The sequence below is a fragment of the Eleginops maclovinus genome, chromosome 4 (assembly GCF_036324505.1).
Source record: "Eleginops maclovinus isolate JMC-PN-2008 ecotype Puerto Natales chromosome 4, JC_Emac_rtc_rv5, whole genome shotgun sequence".
NCBI lineage: Eukaryota > Metazoa > Chordata > Actinopteri > Perciformes > Eleginopidae > Eleginops > Eleginops maclovinus.
The window spans coordinates 17,350,620-17,373,535 of record NC_086352.1 but is presented as its reverse complement, the minus strand read 5'-3'; the positions used below and the strand labels follow the sequence as shown (position 1 = coordinate 17,373,535).

At 38.4% G+C, this 22,916-nt stretch overlaps 2 protein-coding genes and 1 long non-coding RNA gene across 9 annotated transcripts in view; 1 reads left to right on the top strand and 2 right to left on the bottom strand.

Annotated features, from left to right (window-relative positions):
• The first annotated feature begins 434 nt into the window (after nt 1-434).
• On the top strand, nt 435-22,713 carry LOC134863076 (uncharacterized). Its single transcript, XR_010165611.1, has 4 exons — nt 435-749; nt 18,860-19,057; nt 22,303-22,432; nt 22,519-22,713. It is a non-coding gene; the product is annotated as an uncharacterized LOC134863076 (long non-coding RNA).
• On the bottom strand, nt 10,688-12,470 carry rassf10b (Ras association domain family member 10b). Its single transcript, XM_063881348.1, has one exon. It carries the CDS (start codon nt 12,264-12,266, stop codon nt 10,959-10,961), a length of 1,308 nt encoding a protein of 435 aa, XP_063737418.1. The 5' UTR covers nt 12,267-12,470; the 3' UTR covers nt 10,688-10,958.
• The window catches only part of tead1b (TEA domain family member 1b), a 40,638-nt gene continuing 32,804 nt past the window's right edge, over nt 15,083-22,916 (bottom strand). For all 7 annotated transcript variants that reach the window (XM_063881340.1, XM_063881341.1, XM_063881342.1 and 4 more), the window contains 5 exons: nt 22,492-22,616; nt 21,078-21,251; nt 19,335-19,475; nt 19,075-19,227; nt 15,083-18,075 (listed from right to left, as the gene is read on the bottom strand). In XM_063881340.1, coding sequence (XP_063737410.1) covers nt 17,962-18,075; nt 19,075-19,227; nt 19,335-19,475; nt 21,078-21,251; nt 22,492-22,616 — 707 coding nt within the window. In that variant the 3' untranslated portion in view covers nt 15,083-17,961. The remainder of the gene's footprint in view (nt 18,076-19,074; nt 19,228-19,334; nt 19,476-21,077; nt 21,252-22,491; nt 22,617-22,916) is intronic.

Genomic DNA, 22,916 nt, shown 5'->3' with positions numbered 1-22,916 from the left:
CTAGTCATCATTTTTTCTCATCTGACTTAACATATTTAGTCAATACACACAAGTAGACTCATTAATCATGTGATATTTTAAATGAATAATGTGAAATGTATCAATCAAAACCATGATTTATTTTACTAAGTGACCTGGCCGTGTTTCTGACAGCAGCAGAGAAGAAGCAGCCGGGGACAACCTGACAGGAATGGAAATCCCAATCTATATGTTTTATAAAATCAAGAATTCAAACTGTCATTTTATTTCTGTCAAATCAACAGACACTTAATTTTGTATTCACTGTCACGTCGTTCCCAGTTTTCATTTAGTTTATATAATTGGGGTGAAACAGCGCCCCCTACATTGTAAACATAGATTTTTGTAAGTATGTGTGGTGACAAAGGGTATTGCAGGTGTAGTCCTGTAAAATCAGGCTTCTACTAGGTGAACCAGGTGAAACTGATTAAATACTAGTCATCAAACCTTTGGAAGTGGTCACTGTGATGTTATGTGTATGGACAGCAGTCTATATCTAAAAAATAACGAGTGAACTGTAGCTCTTTGGCCCTGGAGAAACATCACTTATGGCATTGGCAACCACATTTAGTTATATGAAACAGGCTAGCAAACGTTAGCTGTTAGCAGCAAAAATGTTTGTTTGTGAACACAAAATGACCATCATAGCAACAAGCCTACTGGGATTAACATGTCAGAGATATGGATTTATCTCCATGAAGAACAGAAAAGTGGCCTTGACATCAAATAAGGTAAGTCGGATAGACTAGCTGGTTTGTTTGTGGTTAATTCTGGCTTTGTGCTTGGTGATGTTATATTGTATTCTTTTGTTTGTCTCGACACTGTAGCTGGTGAGTTGTTGCTGCTGACTTCCAAAGGGAAATAAACCAAAATAGCATTCATTGGTTATTCAGTGATGTGTGACTGAGCCTGTGCATAAAGTCTGCTAGTTTATGCTTGTTTGTTCCAGCTGTTCTGTTCTTTACTCTACCTTGTTGACTTGAAGTCTATTTCATGCATAGAGCTAACTGTGTATAAGTCATGTCTTTGATCACTTTTTAACATTCATATCTGTGGATGGTTTTTAGTGTAAAGTACTGATCTGTTGTGGTATTTGAGTAAATATTTAGTAGTAGGCCTTCTCTAGGCTATGTGGAGCTTAATTGATCTTAAACTTTGCTAGTTGATGATTTCAGTCATTTCTTTTAAACATTGCTGGTTCCAGCTGTTATTGTACTGTGAGGATTTGCTGTTATCATTTAAAAAATAATATAATAATAGCAAAACTCAATATTTAGTTTTTTTTCTGAAAATTACTTTCATTCAGTCTTTTTCAACCACTTCTTGCAAATCAGTTAAACACTTACTTAAACATGCAGATGAAAATAAACATTAGCTGAGGGCTTATTCGTGTATGCCACATTAACGATTCAGAATGAAAATGGCTGTATGTACACCACCGTACAATTATTTTAGAAAATTGAAACACCTTCCTACCTCATTACTTATTCCTTTTGAAGACCTCTCTGACTTTGCTTCTTTACTTGCTTAAATGAGTTATTCTGTGGGTTAAATGTGGAAGAATTTTCCACTGATTCCTCAATGATTCCTAAATATGCAGCCCTAATCTATCATTAAGACATATATTCATATTTGAGTTACAAATACATCAGTTAAATTCCATGCTGTCAACAAAACGAGGAACCATCCTCACAAGCACAAATAAAACACAAAACTGAGATATTAATATTTCTCCTTGTTAGGTGTCTTCTTTCTGCGTCTTGTTTTTAACTCGTGGTTCAGTTTGTGTTTGGGCTCAGGCAGATGTCCAGATGGCTTGTTTCCATGACAACACTTTGCAGGCACCACCTTTATGGTATTGAGGAGGTTTGCACTTGAGTGTCAAGAGTACTCTCCTGCCTGCACATATTGATCTGGCAGAAATTCTTTATTCTGTATGTGCACACTGAGTAGCTGTAATTGTTTTGTTTAAATGAGGAGCTGCTTACTAGCATTTCCTCAGCTCTTGTCCTTGAAGCCTAAAGGATGAACATTTAGAAAATTTAGAAACAAACAATAAGGAATGGCTTCAGGATAAGATGGAAACTAAGAGCCTGGATGCCTTTCTCTTTTAAAGAGAATGAGTATACCTCACTTCAAAGTCTGAAGATATGATCTTTTGATCAGCAACATCTGGAGTTATTTGCTGAGTGACCTACAAGAGGAAGGACCAAATTGCTTTATAGGTATGGTTCTGTAGCTGGTGTGGCTAAAATTATTTCTATAGGTCGGATTTGCTGCTGTATTTTTTTTTAATAGTGTTCAGCGGTATAAAACTCATCTAAGGATTGTGGTTTGGGGGAGATGGGAGAGAGCTTCAATTTGATCTCATCAACAAGGAGGCTGCATCTGTCTTTCCTATCTTTACATTTACTGCAAGTGGCTGTCAGACTTTTCTTGACTGTAATTACCCCTGATTCAAAGTTTAAAAGATCTCTAGCTTTGAACTTGCAGTGCTTTTGCTGTTTATTTTAGCATGTAGTATGGTAATGGTTATGTTCATTGCTTCTGTTACAACACACAACACGCTCTGTACACCCTTTACCATCCAGGTTAAGTCTTCAGTAGGTTGAACATGGTGTCAAAATGAGCAAAAACTATCAAGTAGAAATAACTACCATCTGACATTGATTCAAATGCCTGCGCTGAGACGACATGTGTTTTATATTTTCTGTAAATTGTTGTTGACATCAGACACTCCTAACCCAAACATGACTTGTTTTTCTGATGGTCAAAGGTGTGGTTCTGGAGGCAGACGTAGTTCATGTTTTGTAGACTTGTTAAACAATCTGTATCAAAGAATGTGGTAAACTCTGACCTTCAGATATCTGAACAGCTGTGCAGTCGCTGTGTTGTTGTAAAAATGACCTTTCTAGGTCAGATATCACACTCCAGTGGCAAGCTGTGTCAGGTCTGTTTTCTAATACTGATAAGTCAAATGTAAATATGTTCCACCATCTCCCCCTTCTTCTTTACAGTTAAAATGACAAAATGAGTTCATACATTTCACCGTGTTTCTTATAACATGGTGGTTTCATGAAAAAATAAACAGTTTGATGTCTTTCTGTTAAACAAACGTAAGTATTGTTGCAACTTAAGAAGCAAACATAAAATGACTTATAAATGATAAATGACTTTGCTATCATCACTTTTCCTGTCTATGTTGCACAACTCAGTCTGCTGGCATATTCCAAGTTTTATTAAATGATAGATGAGAATAAAAAGCCTCAATGTTTCATGTACGTTTTTGTTAATGTGTAGAACATTTATTTATAATAAGCAGATTTGTAATTGTATCCCTATGAATCCTTTTTATTTAGACTCTAAAACTGTGAATGCAATGACATTATTTACAGTGCATGGTCCCAGATATTTAGTTTTACCTTGTCTCTACCAAAGTACTGGGCATTATCTTGCCTGAAGATGTAATTTACTTTATGTATCTCCTGATGAACCCTGCGCTCTGCCCAGAGTGTCTTCTAAAAGTGCATATGAGGACTTGAATTGAAACTGATGTTATGTAAAATCAGGGCTTTTCCTGCTATTTTCAACATGCCGGCTGTGTACGAGGGTTGTTACAGATTGTGCGAGGCTCTTAGCAGAGAGTTTTCAGCAGATTATCAACTTCTCCTGTCGAGATGTTTTATTATCCTTGCATTGTAAAGGTGCAACAAAATCAGAAACTTGCTACATCCTTTTTGTTTGATCCTTTTTCAGTCTCCACTGTGCACAATGTTAGTGTTTCAAAAGAAGTAATGTTATGACCCACAAAAGGGCTACAACACACCCATTCCCATTGTATGTGAAACCTAATGGTCCCATTAGATGATAAGGAAGGTGGTTATTTTGTTCTGGGGAAAAGATCTTGTGATTATTTTGCCTAGAGCAGAGACCTATTCACTTTTATGGAGAGGAAGATCATTTAGTTTATTTCAGAAACACCCAGACATCTTCGTGAGTTTTTTCTGTAACTGATACACCAAGCACACCCTCTGATACGATTAGAGGTTGTCGGTGTGTTGCCTCAGAAGATAAATATAACATACCTAGAGCTCTCTTTTCTTCAGTTATGGGTGTGGCACCTTTTGGCCCTGACAACCAGAAGCTGTTAAACACTTGTATACGATGCAATGTGGTGTCTGTAGACTAAACCTAAATACACTATTTTATTAAACCTGAAAACCCTGAAGAGAAGATTGAGAATCTATAGAGGAGAGCTTGCTTATGAGGGATATTTTTGTAAAAGACATGGTAGCTGCAAAGCTCTTGAGATGACAGTTGGTCGACCACTTTAGTCCGGATTAAAATATTTTGGCTGTTTTGATTTCCAAGAAAGTCATCTTTTTAGAAATAATCTTGATGGCTTTGGTCAAAGGTCAAAGTTATACAATCCATCACATTTTTATACTTTGGATTTAGTGCAAATTAGCAAAAGTTAGAATGTTCTCATTTACTATATTACTACTATTGTTACTGAACATGGGTTAGCATACCTGCTAAAAGCATGTTAGCATTGCAGTTTTGACTATGTTACTTTGTTTAATTTAGCTTTGAGCTCCGGGTCCCTAAATACATCCTCACAGAGCCACTTGCATGGTTGATGACTTTTGTTATGTTATAGATGTTTGACTATTAACATTGCAGACCACAGTGGTCTAAGACTACCAGTGTTGATGCAGTTATCTTCAAATGTTTCCTTAAATATTTAATGATTTCTTGAAAGCTTGTTTTGAATTCTACTTAAAACAAATTTAGACAAGTGAAGACCATTTTTTCCCTGCCTGTTAAGAACACCCTAATCCCATCTGAAAATATTTAAAGATTATCTTCTCGAGTTGAAAGTTTACAATCCCTAATCTCACGCCAATCACACAGTTACTGGAAGTCATGGAGTGTAATGAGCGTCACTGAAGAGCCATGCCGAGGATGAATTTGTCGGGCATGGAGAGTGACTCTAAAGATATTATCTCGTGTTAAACATACTCTGATCTGTCTGCTTTTTGTATTATTATTTTTCCTGAGGACCTTCTGTTACAGTATCTTCTTTTTGATACCTGTATTTCATTGTAATTTATAATGTTTGGTAAAAAGTAGCCCTACACACTCAGTTGTGATTCCTCTGAAGAAGCTTACTGGAGGGTAATGAGCCTGTTGGTGACAGATTCAGGCTGCGTCAGTTCCTACAGGAGGTGACAGGCCTTGAGAGGCTCGGAAAAAGGTTGTACAGTATCCCACAGGCGAGGTCGCGGGGTCATCACCCGGCCTTACAGGATTAACACACCTGCCACCGGCACAAAGAGGTCTAATGAGCGCACACTGGAGGCCCCGCTCTGTTAGCAGCAGGCCAAGTGCTCTCTGAGTGGCTCACACCTCCGCTCTGGTATTGAAATCCTGGCTCTCGAGTCAATACCTTCATTAGTGACTTCATGGCAGTTCACTCTCTGAGGCCGAACAAAGGAACAACAGGAACACAAAGTGACACATTCCTGGGAACTACAGAACTCCGAGAAACTTCTTGTGCCATTAAAGGAAGTTCATTTTTTTCTTTGAAAGAAATTTGCTTTGCCAACATAAAAACTAATACATTTCAGTTTAATTAATTAGACAAGTTTGAGGTAGGTTGACATATTTCAACATATCAGAGGCATTCTTGTGACTAACACAGTTAAGGCTTGAGTCTTGAAAGTGGAACGCTTGCATAAAACAGGCCAAAGATTGAACTTATTTTAACTTATTGTTTGCGTTGGAAATAGTTTTGCTGCATTTTCTCCAGTTTTCTTCTTATGCTTTATTAACAAATATCTTCCCTTCATCGCTTAGAGGTCTAAGGGTAGTTTTTGTCAATCAATTAAAAATGACACTAGTTTTTGTTAAATACACTATGCATCTTCTTAGATCATTTTTTTTACACAAATACTGTTGAACATAAATAAACAACATGCAACATTTGACGCCTTTTTTTGGCCTTTGTAGGCAAAGAGCGGCCTGTTGGTCATATCCGTCCAGCCAATCAAAATGTTGCCCACCTTTTACGAACAATGCTAACAAGAACTTTATTCAGATTCAGATTTTATTTATTGCTTGTTTGTTTTTTTTAATGTATCTTTTGTTTAGAAATGCAGTTTGTTGTATAAAGAAACTCAGATTCTTTATATTTAAAGTAATTTGTGCATAGCAGTAACCCGGATCTCTTACACTGCTTCCTTTTGAAATTGACCTCCTAGTAGATTCCTGAATCAGGTTATAATTGAATCAACAGCCTTTGTGTAAACACAACACCTGCTGACATGTTGAGGTTTTCACTGAAGACGATCATTTTGAGGATGTCTTTTCCTCATTTACATCGAGTTGATCCATGAAAGAGTCCCACAGCTCTTTATAGAGTTTACTGAGGTGACATAATGATTTAGTGGCTGTGCAGAGACCCCGGGGCTCCTGCTGCTCTCGTACCCCCACATGAAACCCTCTGCTCTGTCCTTGAAGATCCTGTGGGAATCCTGCCGCTTCAAGTGTGTTTTTCTTCACCGACTTCTACCTCCCCACCGGTCACCTTCATGACCTCCTCGGCAGAAAGGGTCAGATGGCAGCGATGCTTCAGTAACTTTAACCCCTGATAACGTGACCTGTGAACCTGGTGATGACCCCAGAACAAAGACTGTGACATTTTCTTTGTAGGGACTTGGCATGTTAGTGTGCACAAGGATGTGGGTTGTACATGCTTATGAACATGCCAGGATGTTGTAATAAAATACATATATTTTTAGATATACTTTACAGACACAGAGAGACAGGCTGCAGGAATTATGACAGACATTCCTCAAAAACATTTGTGTCTTTTAATTATTTCTGCTTTAGAGAAGGACCCTTCAGATTCCTGAGTTGAGTCTCGAGTGGCTCCAGTGGGCAACTCTCCACACAGACTCCACCTCCGAAACAAAAGACAAGGAATGTGCTCAGGTTTTTTCTCTGAGAAAACTGTAAACATTAGATTTGTGCGTGTCACATGTGAGATAAAAGCTTTTTCAGGTCAGGCAAATTTATGGTTTTCTGTGTAACAAAGTGTGGAATGAAAAGAGAGACACATGAGAGAGCGGAGTGCTCTGTGTGTCAGAAGGCAGGAAGCCATTCACAGGATGTGTAACACAGTACTTCCCCTTGTTTGAATATGATTCTGCCCTAAATTCAAAGGACAGGGACACATAAGATGGCTAGTGTGTGTGTTAAATGTGAATATTCTTTCGACACAATTTGAATTTCAGAAATACATTGAGGACATTTTTGGAAACTTTTTGGAATATTTATGGACCACACTCCTACAAGGAGATTTCCAAGGAGTTAAGAATGATTTTTCGATTGAATTTCGGAATTCAATCGTTTACATTATGGTTGTATGACGTGTAATGTTGTGATAAAGTTTCTGTTATCCAACCTTCTAATGCTGTTAACATCTTCACTCAGTGTAAAACAGGAGCTATGCGTAGTAAAAGCTTTCTAATTGCTTGTCTAAATTGATTTAGAGAAAGAGATGTAGCTTTGTTTAATCTGTCTACAGCTAAAGGACTGGACTTTGACAGTAGGTGGTTACAGGCTGCTGACAGGATGGAGCGATGGGCTACTGCCTCTCTTTCGAGGTGGTAATGTTGTTCCTGCTGTGCGGAGCTGTGTTTCTAGAGGGTCACACCTGCTGCTCTGGCTGTGGATTAACACAGCAGGTGGATTGGTTTGTGAGTCATAAACTGTATCTGAGTCCATTGTTGAAATCACAAAACCATGCAGCAAAGCATAGTAGATAGTCCAAGACATTTTATGGCAGAGCTAGGGAAACTCTTTTATTATCGTTCTCAGATGTTCCTCAATCCTAATGACTATAACTGAAACCTTTTCCGGTTTGCATCTTGTTTGAAGCAATGAACGAGTCAAATTAAACTTCATGGTTTTCATTGTGTTTAACCTTAATACGTTAATGGCCCAACATCCAATAATTGAAAAGTTGAATGACAGCAGGTTAATCAGCATCTTCTTTGATAAATCCGTGGCATTTTTGAATGATTGTGAACTCATCATCTCTGGGTTTTGGTTGGACAAAACCAGCAGGTTAAAGACCTTTTTAAAGATCTTTTTTTATTTACAAATTTGACATTTTACATGAGCCATATTCAAAACAATGAGTGCAGCCTGATTTCCTGAATGTGTTGTATGTGTCCAAAAACTCTCCCTCTATCTCTACCCTGTAAAACACGATGTCTTTTCTGTCCTTTTGAAGAAAGCCTTCTGTGCGACCTCATCTGCAAAGCAAGAGAGAAACGAGTAACTGCATACAGAAACATCAGAGCTCTGAAAATCTGCAGCTGTGGACCCATTAGTTAACATGAGCCGCCTGCAGCTCTCTCCAAAAGCAGTTTTCTGCTTCACCGCACACTGGAGCTGTTAGATGTTTAGTGGCAGCGCTATAGGTCAGCCTGTAGTAAGATGCTTAGTGGCAGCTATTCTGAAATGAGCATTCATAATTTTTTTTAAATGTACCTCAATCCCAAAAAAAAAGGCTCCGATTTTGCCAAGGTTTATCTGTCTGGACGATTGCTAAATACATATAAGCTTGAGGAACATAGCTTTTGTGGCATCAGTAACTTGTAATACACACCTTCATTTGACAGCATAAGGGCATGCAGTGTTGTTACCAATCCTTTGGATCATAATTTTACCAATCTGCTAATATCCATATCCTAGCATCTGAATGTATTAATGTCACTGTGAAATATTTGAATGCAAAAAAAGATAAATAGGCGGTAAGATTAATGTAAGTGGGTAACATTTCATGTACTATACAAGTAGCATTTCACAATTACCATGAATATTATTTTGCATTTAGATATTTATTTTTATCTGGTGTCTCATTGTCTAAACTGTGAACATAAAATGTAAAGTGTCTGGAAGCAATTAGCCAGATAAAAAGATAAACATGTTACTGACCAATCACAAAACACATTCTTTCTTTCCTTTTTTTTTTGCTTAATTTATTTCTCAGCTGTGTATCTGCATCACTTTTTTAAACTTTGTAAACGCAACCTGATGTTTCTTTTACTGATCATTTATATATTAAATCCATGTCTAGGTGACTGATCATCATAGCAACTGTAAGACGTTTCCTGTCAATAATTTACTGATGAGCAGAGAGTGTCAGAGGAGTACCAGAGTAATAATATAATTGCGTTACTTAGCAATGCCAAAATGTACATCCAAATGGTTTTCCATTATTCACACATGTGACTGTTATGTAACAGTTCATCTGCTCAGTCACTGTATACGCTGAGAAACCATTTAACATCTATTCTTCTTTTTGTGGTTTCGAATAACTCAATAGACCTTTTAAGTAGGTAATCGGCACCTGGGAGAAAGGAAGTAATGTATACATCAGTCTCATCTTGCACTGTATTCGGAGAGGGTTTATCAAGGGTGGAAACTAAAAACTCTTTCTAATGCTATTAAATGTTTTTTATTCTTTACCGCTGAGCGTGGAAACTTTTTCTGACAGGAAATATATCAGCAAGGAGCAGTAGTATATATTTTCTGACGGAAAGGGATGTTGCGTCCTGTACCGTGTTGAACTGCATCTTTGTTTATTTAAAAAGGCCTTGGACAGTGTTCATAGATTTCAAGTGAGTATGTTTCATGGTACACAGCTATAGTCACACTTAACTTTTCTGACTATATGTACACGTCTGTGACTACCTCGTTTATATTTATTAAGAACTAACCCGTTTCTGAAAACTTACAAGCCCCTTTTGGGAACACAAAAATATGCCATGCAGGACTTTCAATCACTAATGGGGATGTAAAATTGATCTAACCTTTTTTTTTCACTTGACACCAAACATTTACTATGAGCACAGGTGCATTTTACTGATCCCATAGCAGTGCTCGCTCTTCCCCACATTTAAAATGATATTTTCTGAAACTCATTGGAAACATGTTTATGTCTAGTGACATGGAGCCAGGCAGGATGAGGTAGACATTTAGTTGGAGGTCTGCTGTCGAGAATGAATGTGACTGAAAGTGAAAGTAATTAATAAAAACATTTCTCTATTTTATCACTTCCTCAATAAGCACTAACTTTTAGTAATACACGTGGCAGTGATTATTAAGAAGAACAGCTTACTGCATACCAATTATACCTCGTATTATATGGTGCCGTTCTCATTTGATGTCTGGAGTGAGAGGGAGTGAAAGGACTTTTATTTTGGGAATAAGGGGGGAAACCTCTTTTTTTTTTTTAACAGCTGGCAGATAAAATGTGGAAACTTTGTGCTGCAGTGCGTCTCTCTCCTACAGACTGTCTGTGTTATTGTGTGCCTGTTTTGCCGTCAGAAATTATTCTGACTTCATGATTCATAACAAAGGTTTTACTCTATCTCAGTGTCTGGGTCACCGTGAAAGTTCACAATCTGCAAATAAAATGCTTTGGCTGGGTGTTATGTATATTGACATGGCACAGGCTGTGAAAATCATCTGCCTCAAAGCGTTTTTGGCACATTTAATGCTTTTCATCTTGTCGTCTCAACATTTGCACCTTTGACATTTTCACATATCTGATTTGGGTAATTGCTAAGAGAAACAAGTGAACTCAAGCTTCCAAAACAGTGTTTATTTTTTATGTGAAAACAAGTTTCTTTCACCCCAATATATTAAACAATTTTTTTGTTGTTTTGGACCCAGTTTATGAAAGATGATTAAAAAAAAGTATAGGGGATATGAGAGTTTGTAAGGTCGTATAAACAGTTTTTCAAAACACCATATGAAAATCTCAGTTGTCATCCATGTTTACACAAAGTCAATATGATCCCTGAGACTTTGGAAAGTCCATTTTATTCTAGTTGAAACAGCCGGACCATCCTGGTAAAACCCTAAACCAGTGACTCCCACACTGGGTGGCTGTCTGAGTCCTGACTGTGCAGGGAACTTAAGCCCGTGTCTGAGTCGTCGTCGTTCACACTGTGAGATTTGGACAGACCCCTGGCCTGCTCCACCCACTCGCTCTTCGTCTCCAAAGTGCTCATCATCCCCATCTTATCATCTGTCCCGAGGCTGCAACCATCCTCACTGCCATTCCCTTCATCTATGCCCAAAGTGTTCACTTTCTCCAGCAAATCCCTCATCTCCTTCTCTCTCGCCCCGCAAATCTCCTGGGTCAAATCTAAATCGCTCCTAATAGCTTCTAAATCCGTGTTGAGGCGCAGACCAATGTATGAACTCACATCTAGCTGTGTTCTGATCCTCTCCTCTTCCAAAAGCAGCTCGTTCTCTGATGCTGTGAGTGCCTCGGTGCTGGGGAGGGATGGTGTGTCTTTGCTCTGCAGCTCCTCTGTCCTCCTCTGCATCCAGCTGTGGTTCAGCTCCTCCTGCATCTGCACCGTGTAGATGTCTATCAGGGCTTCCTGCTCCCACAGCTCCTCTTGTAGTCTCACCACCTCCTCACACTTCAGGACATACTCTTCAAAGTTGGCAAGAGTCTCGGCTGAACACACTGGGTCCCCCTTTGTCTCAGCAGCACCCACTAAGTAAGTGTCCTGCACATAGTTAACTCCGTGTCTTTTAATTCTGTCAAAATGCACCTTTGCCTCACACCTCTCGATGTCTGAGTCCAGCTCTGTGATCCTCTGGATCTGCTGGCGGATTGTATGATCCTGAGAAATCACAACATGGACCAAAGTTTCCATCTTTTCTCCAGATGACACGTCTCTCTGCGCCCTCTTGTGTTTGATCTTCTCCAACTTTCTGAACGCTTTCCTGACGACCCGACGCTGTTTCTCAGGCGGGATGCCGCCCATGGGAGTGCGTGCGGTGCCCTTAGTGCCACAGGGGCTCTGTTTGCTGAGCACCACACGCGCCTCTGCGCTCCGGGCTCCGTGGTTCGCCAAAGATGCCTCGTTCTTCACCAGCACGAACTTCACATTCCCCTGCTCCTCTCCCCACGCGAACCAAAGCCGGAAAATCTTGGTTTTGTTCGGCAAAATCCTCTCGAAGCCTCTCCATTTCTCCACGATGCAGTAAGTCTGCGGGCATGCAGCTGTGGAGAGGCCGTGCTGTGAGTTCTGGTCCTCCAGAAGCACTTTGACAACATCAGCGCAGGTTGTGCGCTTTGACAAGCCGAAGACGAGCTTCTCCTCTCGGCAGACCCACACTGATATCTTACTCTCCTCCGGCTCCATCATGAATGTCTGCTAAACCCTATTTCTTATCAACAGAAATGAGAATTAAGTCGTTCTTAAAATAGATTTAAATCCGCATGTCTGGAGAAAAGCGCAGCTGTGTCCATACTCATCTCCTGTGCGTGCATGCGCGCTGCGTGCCAGACGCATGAGAGAAGTTTGTGATGGAGCTGCGGGTTCAGAGGACCATGCGGGCGTCTGTGTACTTCAGAGGCCAAGACAAGGTACGATTTCGGTTGTGTTTATGCTGCGCCCTCATGAGACTGCCTCTGCTGTGATCACATGACCAGGTGTCAGTAACCAGTTGCTATTTTCTTTGGCCTCTTTAAGCGCTGGAGTTAGTTTTGGATATTTGACAGACAGCCACTCCAGATCCAGCGGCTTTTCCCCCCTCAGTTTCAGAGACAGTCTGCAGTCAGAGGACCGTTAGCTCACAGCCCCTTAGCTCTTAATATCAGAGTTTCACTTAGGGACCAACTTTAACTTACTGTTTGATTGACACAAAACCAATGTTATTACCAAAGCCTCTGGGCCAACTAGCCCATATTAAAGAACATTCTGCTAAACTGTGTTTAATAAATATGTCTTGGGTGTTGCAATTAATTGATTACTGATGTGTCATTAATAGATTTTACAAGATTATTTTAATACATGATAATTCCAGGTTTTTTTCAATTGCTTCCATGTCATGTGACAGTCACTTTAATCCACACCAGATATTATTATTATTATTATTATTATTATTATTAGTAATAATAATACACTTGCCGCTTTTTATTAGATTGAAGTGTAGTGTGAAGTACGATAAAAATTGTTTTTTTTTATTGAGTTTCTCTTGATTTCTTTAAAAAAAAACACCTGTACCACAACTCCAAATCAATGCAGCATTGTATTATTATGCTGGACAAGTATAGTACACTCCTATTATTTATTTATTATTTAGCATCATTTAACCTTATATGGGCAAATGAGCACAACCAAGTGTACTAAAAACTAACTTTTTGTCATTCAAACTGTAGTTAATTGATGGTCCCTATATTGAAACTCTGTGGTATAAGAGCTTTACTGCTCTAGGTCAGGTTAAATCTGTTTAATACTAAGATTAAATCAGTGTTGGAAGCAATTCACAAAATACTGGACAGTAGACATCCTTTCGATGCAATAATATAAATAATTCTGAAATTGGCTGTTATAAAGAATGAGTTTTTCAAACCCATTATTGTGTTATTCATAACTTTACAATGAGTTCTTCATATCTACATACAGAGCCGGTCCTCTTTGCCACACCATTTGTAAGTACTCTGAAGTGTGTTGTGATAAGGATTGTCTCTGAGAGTCAAAGGTCGTGAGAGCATTACCATGGTTTTCCACTCGCAGGCTGGTTACCGCATACTTGTAAATGGAGGGGTGATTGTTATTCACTTGGTTGTAATCCTTACTTGCAGAGCGTGTGTTTTCAAGAATCTCTTATTTTAAAACGGATTTAATATATTTTTTTAATGTAATAACAAATGTTGTATTAAGTTTTGAATGCATCTGATGCAGACATAGGTTGTGATTCTTTACTTTGAAAAAAAGACATCCTTTAAAATATTGAAAAACTCATCTAAGGCCAAAAACTGTTCATTGCAGAGCTCCCTTTTCCTGCAGTGATCAAGGCTGTGTGGCAGAGATACAAAGACACGTACAGTTGAACACTTTCAGAGCTCTGAGTGGAGCAGCGGTGACCTTCTGCTCGCTTACACTTTAGTGTTTAGTGATACAAGTATTCAGGGTCAGTTTGCTTTTGTGGATTTATATTAGAATGTGTCAATGTCACCTTCAGATTATATTGTATTATTCAGTAGTGCTAAAGAAGTTTGAGTGTGTAACACCTGTCAGAAATCTGTTTTGTAATAGGGAATTTTGAAACATTATTCACTTCATCATTAAGAAAACTGATGATCATGGTGTGATATTTTTCTTTAAGATGATATTTATCAAACAACGATTTTGAATTAAGTCTGTACCTTTTCTTAGCCGAGCCTTCTCAGCAGCACTATGATATTTCAGAATGATATAGTACTCGGAGTAAACGACCACATGATGGTGCTATGCACTCCTAATACTTCTGAGTCTTCCCTTGGTCCAAGGGCACTGTTGTTTTATTGAACTCTGTGAAGTATTTCTTCAAACACCCAGCAGGACGATTTTGGTGTTGTGCTCTTTTACATTCTTAGTCTGCTTTCAGTGCAAAAATTTGCCTCTGTGAACTTTTTTCTTTGAGAGAGAGCCTTTACTGCCTCCAAAGTTTTTATTCAAAACCAAAGGAACAGCCTGATATAATTCCCAAATTATCTGAAGGGGAGTTTTAAAATAAGAGTGTGACATTGACAAATATTAGTTCCTGATGTCAGTTTCTTATCATCAATGGCAGCTTGATATCGGGCTAATATTTGTAACACATTATTCTCTGATACCTGTTGATATTGAGGTCGGATTAATGATAATCCCTTAAAACTGATTCTGATTTCAGTGTATTCTGATCACACCGTACATGTTAATGCTGTACAATATATTATTGTTTAGTATTAATTGGTTTTCTTGACTAACGTGTTGAAGGAAGATCATTTGCAGTTTCTTTGAATCAACCAATGTCTCCCTCTGGTGATGTTTCCTGTTACTACATTGGTGTACTTAACACATATTGTTTTACATGTGACACAGGACCACGGTAACACATAAATACAGTGAGAGACTCCACCTGCTGTTGATGTGAGGTTCCTGCAGGTTAAGAGTTTAGTGGTGCCTCAGTGCAGTACACTGAAGTGACAACAATAGAAGGCAATATATTTTTTGATTTATTTAACTCCAATATTGCATACATACAAAGTATCTAGAAAGCTACAAAATATCTACTATTGTCAAGAAGGCATCATAATGTTACGGAGCAAAGACAAGACCATATGCAGAACACAGAAACATAGCAGAGCTTCTTTCTCTCCTTTTCGCCAACACTTTACCGTCATGGAATACGAAAAGATATCACACATCTGTACCAAGAAAAGCTAAGATATCACATTTTGTACAAAGCACCTTTTTTACAAAAACAAGTTTGCACACAAAACCCAAACGTGTGTATGACAATTACATGTGAGCTATGTGAAAAATAACGTTAAAGCCACCATCGGAAAATGGTCATAGAACAAAAAGAAAAGGTACCAGTACCTACTTTTTCGACAGAATTACAAATCACAAGAGCTAAACTGCTGATATGTTTTTAGCATGATTCCTCAGCTATTTGATGTGTTCATTTTACTCCAAATGGTCCACCGGCGCCACAGAAGGCATCAGTCCTGCTGTTCTAGTGTTGAAACGACAGGTCAAAATGTACCAGCATTACAGCAGCAACATCATAACCATGTTATTAGGCTTGCATTATACAGACAATGTCATCACAAAACCAAGTACAACTGTTTACAAGTACAATAGGAAAACACCTCGATAAGTAATCAATAAATGTGAACAGATACACAGGGTAAACGAAATAAAGGAAATTCCACCGTGTCCACAGGACTGTGGCAAAATACTGAATGATTGAACTATAACTGCATCCACCAGAGACATTGTCAGCAATTATTATTAAGAGCATCTTCCATTAAAATACTTTAGATGATTATATTTATTTTTAATAAAAAACAGCTAATGTTTGAGTAGCTATGGTCCTTAAAGTGAAAAGTATTAACCTTGACGGCCTCGTCCACACCGGCAGTTGTGAAAAACTAGTTTCTGAAACAGCTTTCCAAGCAGGTTTTGAAAACATTATTTTAAAATGAGTAGTTCACTGAAGAATAAGTATTAAATGTTTCAGTAAGAAATTATAAAAGCTTGTGTCTAACCGTGTCGTCGACATCACAGCTGTTTCTGCATCATCAAAGGTAACATTATGTTTCCAAAAACCTTTTTAAAAAACACTTGAACCTGCAAGTGTGCACGAAGCGAGCAGCTGCGGTGTCGACATCCTGCATGCAGTCAGCAGCTGGACGTTATCAGCAAAGAGAGTTGTGAAATCAATTAATGTGATAGAAATGAATATATCTTTTTATTTTTTACCACTAACCAGATTTCCTCCTGCTGTCATTACAGTCCTTTAAAAAGGCAAAGCGGTTTTTTTGGTCTAGCAACATTTCATCTGTAATTTCTTTGAGAGTCTTTTAGAAGTAGGACATTTTAAACCAAAGGCACTTCCTTGCTACCATGCAGGACAGGACAAAAGACGGACTGTATCTGTATTTTTGGTCTTCTACGACGGGAAAGGCAGTCAGTCTGTGATTCATATAGATCTTATAAAAAAGGCTGATAACAAACCTATTACAGTTGGGGAAAATGGTTGGAGCTTAAATTTGCAAACTCAATTCAACATAAGTGTTCTGCCTTTTTAACAACAACACAACTGTATTTCTAGGAATGAACCAATTATAAGAAAACTATTTGTCAGAAGTGAAGACGTACCAAGGAATATATGGCGGTGAGTTGTTTTTGCCACTTTAACCCACAAACTGATTTCAGACTGAAAAGCAAAGGGTAATGTTAGAGTGTGTTCTAAGGCACTGTATCTACACTTTGGCAGATATTATTGTGGATTTCTTACGCAAACATTTAGAGTCTTTAATCACAGTTTAAGTGGCATCTTTTGGAGTTGTCACAGCTATAACATGTTTAAGGCTCGGGATCGGCGTAGGCCACAGAAACATGTGAACATAGTGTGAGCGTGAAGGCAGCTCCACTCTGGTTGGGAGTTTTTACACTGCGATCCCAGAGGGGAACGATATTTGAACTGAACGATTTGGACCTTGCCTTATATCACTCAAGCAAGTCCAGGAAAGTGCTTTTGGACAAGATGATAATTTTAGTAGTACTTTCACTTGTCTAAAACCGAAAAACTCTCCTCTTAGTTCTCAGAGAAAGGAAATGTTTGCAGCACAGAAATGCTTAGCATTGTGAGACAGTAAGACTATTATGATGCAGATGCAGGCTAATGTTTGTAGTATTTTGACAGTGCATTCATTCTGTTTGTCAAAAACAGGAGTGCTTCACGGAGATAAATATACTACTGAAAGCGGAGTTGTTTTTTTTAGAAATACCTGTAATTCTGTAATATTCGTAACCACTTGTTACAGTGTCAATGTGCTAGTGTATGTTGTGTTATTATAGTTTCTTTGGGAACTCTATTAGCTGTGGCTGCATGTCTGTATATCTGCAGTATGTAGGCTCACAAATTATGAACTACAGACACACTAAACACACTCAAACAAATGACACAGACCACATCAGGCTGCTCAAAGTCAAAGGCCAGCATCCTTTTTTTTCTTAGTTTACACAACAAAGCAGAAGAAGACGACAAACACATTTCCATTTACTAAATCAATCTAGTAAATTCTTTAAAAACGGCCACATTTATACCAAACAGAGACCAACTTAACATATTTTAAACGAGAATTCCCGCATTTTAACATAAAACAACTGTACCGCAATTCACAGCTGCAGTCAAATAACAAACACTTTAAATTAAAACTAATTTATAACAACTGACTTCACCCGATACCATGACCAAAAAGCATTGTAGGTGTGACTTTCAGGTAGAGGCACTGCCACTTGATTGAGGTTGGTAAGTCCATGAAAAGAGGGGAGATTTTTTGGGGAGGGGGCTCGGAGCCTCTCATTCCTTTACCAGTCTGTAGATGTGATGCTGGGCGCCGTGCTCACTGTTTGAAACTTCAAACACACACGCCATACAGAGCAGTGTCTCCTGGGTGTCCCTGTTCGTCACCACCTGAGAACAAAACACAGAATTCAAGGAGTTGATACATTTTCAAAACTCAACAAAAGCTCAGGGTCTTGTTTACTGATTTGGAAGTTTTCAACGTTTTTTATTTGTATGTTTTTTTTTATTATTACAAAAGCTGAATCCTTATACATTTACCCTGAACAGGACCAAAGGGTCTTTGGTGCTTAAAAGAATACTAAATACACTTTAAAGTAACTATACATCCGTATTTGTAATTGTTATTTATTTAGAAATACAATGTAAATGTTCTGTATTAATAATCATTCATGAGGAATATATAGCATAATGTGCAGTCTGCATTTTACAGCTGTTAGTTATTGGTTGGAAATCACCTTTTTATTTAGTCAACTATTTTATTTAGTGGCTCTTTACATTTCTTTTGAAGATTACCTATTAAACAGAAAATGTAGCTAGAAAGTCATCAATTCGTTGTTGTAATATAAGCGCAGATTTTTGGGGAAATAAACACTGAAATGTGTCATTTTTGGTTCCTCCTGCAGATTTTTGAAATTGCTAACGGCTATTAAAAAACAACCAAGAGTTGATCATTAATGTACGACCATCATCTCTAACATGGTGCTTTTGGGAAACCCGTCTTAAGGTAGGGATGTTCAGCCTTGGTTGCTATTTTGCGTGTAAAGAGCCCTGCCTGTCTGTCTTTTTATTTATCTTTTGCTGTCTCAGTAGTGCTGAATGACACTTTAAGACCCCATGTGAGGGCTAATAACAGGGGTTCCTGCCCCCTCTTATCCTCCCTTTTCCCCTGCAGATAATGAGGCTCCTCACACTGTGTTTCATCCACTGAGGAATGACAGCAATGTAAGACCAGCGAGAGGGACCGTTCTCAAGGCCCAGTCGACCCCCACCCCCCAACCTTTCTTTTTTATAAAGCCAGCTGGAGCCACCAACACAGCCTGACAGCAAAGAGAAGAAGAAGAAGAAGAAGAAAGGGATCTCGCCCACTCAGGTCAGCGGGGTGATTACCAGTAAGATAGTGAAGTTCTCCAGCACGCTGTTCATCATATATTTCTCTGGCAGATGTTTTAGTTTATGGATGAAGTTGATCATGTATTCACACATAGGAGATCGGCTTATCCGGTAGACAAAGCGTCCGTTCTCAAATCGCGCATATTCAGTCTGAAGAAAGAGGGAAACAATAAATTAAATAAACAGTATGTTCTTAAACCTAAAAATACACAGTTGTACTCATTGTAATGTATGAATGAACAGATTTTCTTTCATACCTCTACTTTCTCAACCACCTGCTTGCCAAAAGAGCAGACCTTAGTTGAACACGTAATGGTCATGTTCTCCGAGCTCTCGTACTGACTCGTGACTCCGTAGAAAGATCCAGTTTCATCCTGAATGTTGCAATTCAAGTCAGCCTAGGAGTCGGAGAAAAGAAAGAGCATTTAGTGGCCAGAATTATTTTAAGTTTACAGGAATAAATGGTGAAAACAGTCAAATAAAATGTTTGTAGTGGCAAGTGACAAATATTCTTTTACTATTTCATACAAAATGTATGAAGAGCAAGTTCAGTAAAAAGATAATCCGTGATGAACCAGCATTAAAATTAAACTAATTAAGGAATTATGTGTTGGAATACCAATCTTATGTCATCACAATGCAACCTATTATTTGCAGTTCACAACAAACCTTTGTGTAAAGACATTCTTTGAATGGGGAACAACCAAAACTGTTGATTGTCATAAAGATCACATGTTTTTTTTTTAAGGCCCATACATGTGAATAACCTGTAACAGCCAATAGAACCTTAAAAACAATAATCTGAGATTATGCAGAAAAAAATTGAATCAATATTTAAAACGTATATAAATAATCCAATAGATTTTTTGAGATCCAACATCGCATCGTATTACTTTAGAAAATGAAAATAATAAACTTGTCATTGTTCTCTGGTGTACAAACTACGTCATGTACAGAAATTGTACTGAAATATAAATCAACCTGGACGATTTTTGACTACAAACTAATTGTAAGCATTCCTCCGAAATGCAATGTGCAATGGTTGTTGTCTGGCAGGGAACTCTAAAACAAGAAAAGCTACCGGTGCTGAAACAATCCAAGAAGCCCCCAGAAATGTATCAAAAAAATGCTGCAATAACAGAGAGGTGTTTCTGACCAATGGCTGAAATTAGGTCCAACATTAACTCACAATAAAGGTCAGTACATAGTTCTGTATGCATGGGTTTGTGGTGTAATATTGATATCTGTTTTTGGCCTTTTTGAAGGACGTCAACCTTTTGTTTAACTGCTATAAAAAAACTGGTATTTTTTTGTTTTTAGTCCCTGTCTTAATCAAGAAGTGTTGAAATTAACATGCAAATCACAAATAAGAATATCTAAAGAACATCATGTAAATGCGTTCCTGTTGGAAGCAAATTCTGAAGAGGATTAAATGAAGCTGCGTTAAAAGACTGATATACAAGGTTGAACAGGCCTTCTCCCGGAGGGCAGCCTTTCTCTGCCCTGAACATCCTGTTCATCATTGATACAAAAAGAGGAGACATCCTCCTACAACATTCTCCTCCTTCATTAAAGCAAAGCAGTTATACATTCATTATTGTGCAGATTCTGTCTTTCATTTGAAATTTAGATTGGTCGGTCACTTCAAAAGGAATTTGAGGGGACTTGGTCCAAGAGCATACGCTCCTACTTTGTTGGCTGCCGCTAGTTAGCATTTTGCATCAGGGAGGAAATACAAGCAATGTTTAAACAGCCATTAGGAGTGCAACCAGGTCACTCCATTGTTTGGAGATATTACATTGAATTAGCGAGTGCTTTGATCAAACGCTCTCCTGCTATGCAAGTCCAAATATAGCAAAGTGCATTCTGTAAACATTAAGAGAGCAATCTTCTCTGTGTCACTGATTACACCCAATCACTAAAGACAGACCTGATTCTGCCATCCAACATTTCACAATGACGTTATTAATGAAGTGTGTTAAACTCTGCCTCACACTCACCCAGAATTTTATTAGGAAGAAGGAATTCTGAGGACCTTTTCCATACAGCTCCTTCAGTCCTCCTTTCTTTTCTGGGAATTTGTCATAAATCTGACGAATGTCTACCGACTCCAGCAGGGCGTCACTGTAGGAATGATTTGTCTGTCCGATATGTACAAATAGGTGCTTGTTGTACTGAAAAGAAACATAAATTATATTAGAAACATAATTAAAAATATAGGGCTATTTTTTAACAACAGAAATACATCCAGAGAGTCATCAACACAAAACGGTTTCTGAAACACAAAAAAACAATGCAAGTGGGAACTAAAATGTGATTGTAACAATAAACCCTCATGTTAATAACCCTAGGCAACACTGCTTTTTATTTAGCGCTTAGGTTTTATGTGGTACACATTAGGAAACAGCATTCTGCACCTATGAAGCCAAAAATAAGCCGACTTTCTCATTAATATTTACCCCAGCTGGGAATGCCAGACTGCTTCACACTAATTCTATAAACTTTTTTAAAATTTTCATATACAGACAAGAAAGCCGTATAAAACACACATCTCCATCTTTCTGACCAAGATAGATCCAACTCTGTCGAATTAAGAAACCCTTTTTCAAAAGCTAATTGTAGTTGAGGATAATTTAGTCTTCGCTCACATAAAAAGCAATATTCCTGCATCAAAGGCAAATACAATCAAACTAAATTGCCAATATGGAATGAAAGGTAAGTGCTTTACCTAAAAAGATATTCATATTTTTTCCTATTCAGTCAACTGACAATATTTGGATTTCCTTCCACAAAGTGAATACAAATTAAGGTCTGCTTAATATTAAACCCAGGATATAAGCCAAACGCGGAAAGAGAAGCGAATCACAGGATAACATTTTCACAGGTTGGTTGCCCTCGTCGTGACTGTATGAATCTCTGTCATGTGGCGCTGCTCTTCAGTATAAAAGCTCACAGAGCAGCCTCTTCTATGTGCCTTTAGGGCAAATGCAACAATTTCCAGCATTAAGCTGAATGGAAGATTTATGGCTGTTGCCATGCAGCATTGATACAACCACAAAGTGCTTAGGATAATGTGGAGAAATATAAAAACATTGCTTAAGAAACCAAGGAGCTGATTTTTTTAACTTGCACTCATTGAGTGTGGATGGACTTGCTGAGCTGAAGTCTGCAGCATAAATACATTTTAGGAACTGATTAATATACAGTCCTTCATTATTTCTGCAGGTTTTCATGCTGTGTGTTCCTGCAGGCCAGGCTTCGCCCCTCTCAGCTTGTTTTGGCCTCCTCTCAGCTGACTCTCTGCCTGGGAAACTGTCCCAGTGTATTCATGGAGGAGAGGACTGGACAATAAGAGGTAGGAATGAACGCCATGAGATAGTGATATTACATGATTTGGGATAATGCTTCACTCACTAAGTCGGGGTCTCTCTGTTGCTCTAGGAAGGCGGAGAACTCCACCAGTCGGAGTTTGGATGTACCGATGGAGCGCCCCTGCCATGCTGGTGCTGTGGGAGCTGGAGCTGATGTGGGCTCGTAACCTGCAGAAACACCAGAATAATAATAATATGTACAGAGGTTGGGAGGCTTTACAGCAGATACACACTAAGTCTGTAAAAATAAACTCATGCTTTATCAGAGATCTTGTTTGAGAAGTTTCAAGGACATCGATTTTTTTTAATGGCAACCATCCTGTTTACGTCCAACTAAGAAAAGCAATTCAGAAACTCAGACAATATGAAATAAATTGCTTTTCTCATGTCACAGCAGTGCAACACTTTGGGGCATTATATAACTTGTAAATACTGTAAGCATGTTTATTCACAGCTGACAGGTGGTTC